Source organism: Sturnira hondurensis, unplaced genomic scaffold, assembly GCF_014824575.4.
Source record: "Sturnira hondurensis isolate 20B ecotype Veracruz unplaced genomic scaffold, ASM1482457v3 Scaffold0001221, whole genome shotgun sequence".
Taxonomy (NCBI): Eukaryota; Metazoa; Chordata; class Mammalia; order Chiroptera; family Phyllostomidae; genus Sturnira; species Sturnira hondurensis.
In genome coordinates, this window is record NW_028073852.1 from 6,142,367 (window position 1) to 6,148,096 (window position 5,730).

The 5,730-nt window shown below is 52.0% G+C and overlaps 1 protein-coding gene across 1 annotated transcript; it reads right to left on the minus strand.

Moving 5' to 3' along the window:
- Nucleotides 1-1,246: 1,246 nt before the first annotated feature.
- Nucleotides 1,247-5,183, minus strand: LOC119001525 (C-C motif chemokine 15-like). The gene is made up of 4 exons (XM_037066931.1): nucleotides 5,006-5,183; nucleotides 2,437-2,487; nucleotides 1,882-1,993; nucleotides 1,247-1,492 (listed from the first exon to the last, which is right to left on the minus strand). The coding sequence occupies exons 1-4, from the start codon at nucleotides 5,085-5,087 to the stop codon at nucleotides 1,372-1,374; spliced, it is 366 nt and encodes a 121-aa protein (XP_036922826.1). The 5' UTR covers nucleotides 5,088-5,183; the 3' UTR covers nucleotides 1,247-1,371.
- Nucleotides 5,184-5,730: the final 547 nt, after the last annotated feature.

The window sequence follows — 5,730 nt, forward strand, 5'->3', positions numbered from 1 at the left end:
CGCCCCAAGCCCCAGTGTGGTGTGAGGGGGCCGCCTGCACACCTCCAGGCTAGGAGCATGGCCACTGGCTCATAATCACCTGTGATCTGTTGGCACAGGGCGGCATGGGAGGCGTGGGTGCAGCTGTGCCCCGTGGCCTGGGCAGGTCCCCCCGAGGGGAGAGCATGAGGGAGCTGAAACTGGGCTCTTGTGCAAGGCGACGCCCGAAGGCAGGAAGCCGGAGGGAAGGAGGAGGTGGCCCTGCAGAACAGGGAGACGTGGCCGTGGAGGGACCCATAGCTGTCCCCTCTCCATGCTGCACCTCTGGCCCCTCTTCTCCTACTCCCCCATCAGCAACCACCCTGCTTCCTGCCATCCACCCTCCCAGGAGGACAGGCTGATGGCTTCCACGCCAGAATGAGGGGCTGCAAAGCTCAGGTCACCTCAGTGAGCACAGGCCATCCGGGGGCTTGCTGGCCCAGACGCTCCACACAGGAGGGGTGTTCCGGAGAAATCCCACCAGGGGCTGGGACTCGTGCCCTTTGGGAGTGCAGACCCCGCCCCTCACAGAGCTCCGGGCCTGCAAAGAGGGAAGGACGCCCAGACTCAGATGCCTGTCCTGCTTGCTCGCTTTGAGCCCATCGCCCATTGCTTCCCTCCCAGGGTTCTCACTGGTCAGCGAGGCTGCGGGACTGGAGTTTTCCGGGAGCTTCCCGGGGCTCTGGGGGCACTGACAGGCTTGGAGGTACTGATACCTTCGCCAGTGGAGTCTTGAGTATAGGACCCCACTCAACCCTTTTCTCTGCTTAACATTTTGGGTCTCTGTGTAAGATTTTGCTTGAGGAAAAGGTTTCATGGATGAAAAGTGGTTTTTTTTAAAATCACTGAATTAGGCAATATTTCCATTATTTTCTGACTGCAGGAGTTATACAAGTGGGTGATAGCAAAGCCACGCTGAGCGGGAACTATGGACACGGAGGGAAGGGCATTTGAGACTAAGGACATTTCAGTGTGCTGCGCTTATGGGGTGGAGTGACTTGGGGTGTCCATGTCACATGACCAAGTCGGACAGGAACGTGAGTGCACATCGTGGTGGCCTCAGGGGTCCCCGAGGGCAGCCGGGTGCTTGGGTGGCTCGGGAAGAGCCTGGTTCTGTCACGCAGCCCCTCTCTGGGCTGCACCCTTGCTCTCTAAGGATGGAATCGGGGTCCCCTGTCCCAAGACAATTGTTACATTTCATTTTCCTCTTAAAGTTTAAGTGCAGTCAAATTGGGTACTTTTTATTGGTGCACAGTTTTTACAAAGAGAACAGAACAGTAATTGTTGCTTTTGACAAAAGAATTCAGGCCAAGAAACTCCCAGGAGGTGAGAGCGGAGGTGGGTGCATGGCATCTAGTACAGCTCCTCCTCACCCAACCGTTTTCCAAGTTCTGAGTTCAGCTTCTCCAAACAATGCTGAACTCTCCTACTGTGGGGGTCTGCACAGACCTGCTGCCCCCTCTTGGTGATGAAGCTAGGGAGAAAGATTGTGCAGTGAAGAGGGTTCTGCAAATAAGGCTGGGGAGCCCCATCCTCCCTGCCCCTGGGACTCCCCCACTCAGCCCATCTTGTTCCTCCCTTTCTCTGCTGCAGGGTCTCAGGGGGTCTCCTCCCATGGAGCCTGCCTCGGACACCCCCTCAGTGACTCAGGGGAGCTTCCCGGGGCAGCCTTGCTCCTGCTCTCCCCTCCCCTCCCTAGCCTCCCCCGTCACTGGGAGCATCTCATGTCTGATGCTGGGCAGGATCCTAACGAGGACACGAACCTCTGCCCACTTCAAAGCATCCAGAGGGTGAGACTTTTCCGACTGCCCTCCATCATCAGATCCCCAACCCCAAGACATGGCCCGTAGGCTTGGCACTTACATGACAGCAGGCTGGGAGCACCCACTGCTCGTTTCATAATAACTCTCCATGATTTTACATCGGATACTTCGTGGGGTGAAGGAAGAGCAGCAGTCAGTGGGACGGTGCACGCCTGTAGCAGGAGAAAGGTCCGTGTAAGGACGGAGCCTCTTTCTGAGGGAACTACATCCTTTCCCCCTTGTCCCCAGAGCACAGGGGAGGGTGGGACAGGGAAGGACTCAAGAAGGGGGATTTCCTCCTGTGCAGCACCTGCTGGCATCTCCTGCTCCCTCCCCAGGGCTGAGCTGTGCACCCAGCAGGGCCAGGGCCCCTTCTCCCAGAAGGGGAAGGTCCGATGCTGCAGGAGGCGTCAGAGAGGGCCTTCTCCCCAAGGTTGGCAGACTCCAGGACAGCCAGTGGGACAGAGGTCGTGTATGGGGAGGGACCCACAGTGCACCCTGGTCTCCCTTGGAGATGTCCCCTCCCCCTTTCCCCATGTCCTGCAAATGAGGACTGAAGCCACTGAGCAGATCTTTACCCAGCAGCTGCTTTTACATGCACGCCACAAACATTTACCTGCATGCTGTATCATGGGACGATGCGGCTCACGTATGGCCAACCCGAGTTCTATTGGGAGAAAGAGACAAGGAGGGAGGAGGAATCACTGGGAGGCAGCGCTGTGTCCGTATCTCTACCTGTGTCACCCCCAGCCCAGCCCCCGGGGTGGGGGCAGCATTGCTGCTGGACACTGGGCACCCGTCCGGGTTCTGGGCCTGCCTCCCGGCCCATTGTCTCATTGGTGCCCTGAGATTTTTGAGGGAACTTTGAAAATGTTTGAGACATGAAAACGTTCTATTGACTTCCTTTCTTTCCTATTGACTTTAAATACAGAAAGCAAACAGCAAATGTCACATGGATAAATCAGTCGCACAGCCACACCATGTGACATAGTCCATAACATGCTCCCCGTGCATTTCTGGAACCCACAGGGCTCTGGAGACCGAAAGATGTTTTTCATTAAGTGATTGGGTGGCACAATGTGCCCCAAAGGGAAGTGAGGCTATTTATAGTCTTTGACCCATTAGTATGAATATTCGTGTCTGTCAGCGGCTGAAATGTTGCTATTTGATTCTAGTGTGCTTCCCAGAGTCTGCCAGGACTGTTGAGAATGTCCAGTTATGTGTTATCATTTGAAAATATGTTTATTTTTTTGAATGTGCAGTAAAATACGCATAATATAAAGTGTACAATTTTGACCTTGCTTTTCTGTCTCAGACCCTTACTCAGGGCCCTGCAGGATGGCGACCCGAGAAGGACGTGCAGGTGGGCAGAAGTGGGTTCCTGGGGTTTGTGTGGAAACAGTGCAGTAATTAAGAAATAACAACACAAGAGTGAGCTCTGTGTTTCCTGTGCTGACTACTGTGAATACACTTTTATCAGTCCCTGTGGTTATCAGGGGAATGACTGGCAAAGAGACCTGGGGGGACTTTGAAGGGCTCAGTGATCAGATAAGACAAGGCGGAAATGCCATCAAAGGGGTAAGAACAGTCTCGATGCTTTCGGGCTCAGAGAAAGAACAGAAGCTGTGTACTTTAGACCAGACTGAGCAAATATTAACCTGATCAAACATTTTCCAATGTACACTTTAAAGCACTAAGGACGTTCATATATTGTGCAACTAAAACCAGAGACTATCCACGGGGCTTTATTCATCTCATAAAATTGCACCTCTGTACCGGCTAAACAGTAACTCCCCACTTCCCCGTCCCCCAGCTCCTCTGCTCACTGTTCACCCATGTTGCAGCATGTAATGAATTTCTGTCTTTTTCAGCTGAATAAGATTCTGTTGTGTGTACAATATGTTCCCCCACTTTGAATCCATTCATTTGTTGATGGATACGTGGGGTGCTTCCCCCCATGGTGTGTTAGGAATGATGCAGCTGTTAGCACGGGTGTACCTGTGTCTCCCAGGTACCTGCTTCCAGTTCTTTTAGGTGTGTGCCTGGAAGTGGAGTTGCCGGTGATATTGTATCACCTTTTAAAACCTGAAAGACTCTGCATTTGAAAGTGCACTGGCCCCTGTGTTCTGGGAAAGGGACTGGAGGCCTGCATTATGCTGGTCAGGCGAACACACTGAACTGTTGGCTCATTTCTTACGCAGTTACGTATGAGCCATGTTTAATGAGGCATGTGGGTAGCCTCCAGTGTGCTTGTAAGATGTGTGTGGGGCTGGCGAAATAAAGTCTTAAATGGATTGGTTTACTTTTCATAACAGCTTCCTGGCTAGATCATATCCCAACTCCACCACTTACTGGCTGTGAAATCTCAGCATGTTATCCAAGGCCTCTGTGCCCCAGTTTCTCGTGTGTAAAATGAGACTAATAATAATATGCAAAACCACCCTGGCTGGTGTAGCTCAGTGCATTGAGCATGGGCTTGCAAACCAAAGGGTTGCTGGTTGGATTCCCACTCAGTCCACATGTCTGGATTAGGGGCCAGGTCCCAAGTAGAGGGCACACAATGGGCTACTACACATGATGTTTCTCTCCCTCTCTTTCTCCTTCCCTTCCTCTCTCTAAAAATGAATAAATAAAATCTTACAAAAATACTGAAACCCATTGCAGTTGCTGGCAGTCTCTTCCACAGGGTTGTTAGGAGGATTCAGTGTATTAATATCTGTAAGACAATTGCAGTACTTTCTGCTTGTACAAGGCAGCATAGATTTCCACGTGTTAGTGAATCAGTGGATCAGTTGGGTGGACTCGGGTGAGTCACTAGCCCGGCTCGTCCCATCTCCTCTTCAGATTGGTAGTTTCGCACTGCATGGGATACACTAGTTCTAGAGGTGACTGTGCTTCTTTCCCAAGTTCACCATCTGCTACAGCTCTTTGGCTCAAGCTCATAAAGGTCCCATATCAGCTAAGAGGCGGTATGACATGATTCTGGCCATGAAGAGGGAAGAGAATTGTTTCCCGAGTCGCCTGTGCACACTTTCCCCAGGGACCAAAGGCCACAGGGAAAGGTCCAGCCCCTGCTGCTGCTGCCTTTAAGCAGGTGCCAAATTCATCTCCACAGCCCTCTGTCTCCTCCCTGGAATTCAGGTTACCACCAGATTGGTCACCAGGGCAAAGGCTCACTGACTCACCATCAGGTGCCAGTCCATGGGTCTGGGGTCCAAGGGCGGCAGCAAGGATGAGGAAGGGGAGGGCAGCTGCGAAGACCTTCATCTTGCAGGTGTGAGGGCAGCGCTGGCCTGAGTGTTCCTGGGCTCTCTGCTCCGGACTCCCTGGGACCCCAGCCCTGCCCTCTGTTTATGAGGGAAGGAAAATCAGGAAGTCACAGGGCAGAGTTCCACAGAATGCTCTTTGTCAATACTGCGGGCAACTTGATATTTTTATTGAGGGAAGAATTCTGGGAATGCAACAGGAAGTTGAGGGACATGATGACTTAGGTTTTTCACAGCTGTTGCAAGGGATATAGGCAAAAGTGTGAAAATTTCAGACAGAGCCTCAGCCAGGACAGGGGTCTGGGGACCCTGTGGCAGGAGCTCTCCCGTCCTCTGAGGGTCATGGACGTGCTACAGGAAGGAGGCAGGGGTACCAGAGAGCTCTCTGGGCAACTTCTTCCCCTTGTGAAGCAGCTGCCTTCTTCTCGCTCTGTTTGTAAATGTCATGTCTGCAAGCCCTAGATTGCGATGCCTACTTTTGCTCGAACGAATCCTTTTTGTGGAGGGAATACCCAGTCGGATTTTTGTTTATGGTAGACAAGAGTGGCCATATTTTATTTCACTGTATTTTTAAAAATTTCAATTGATTATATGTTTACTGATTTGAGAGAAAGGGAAACATTGATGTGAGAGACAAACTTCAA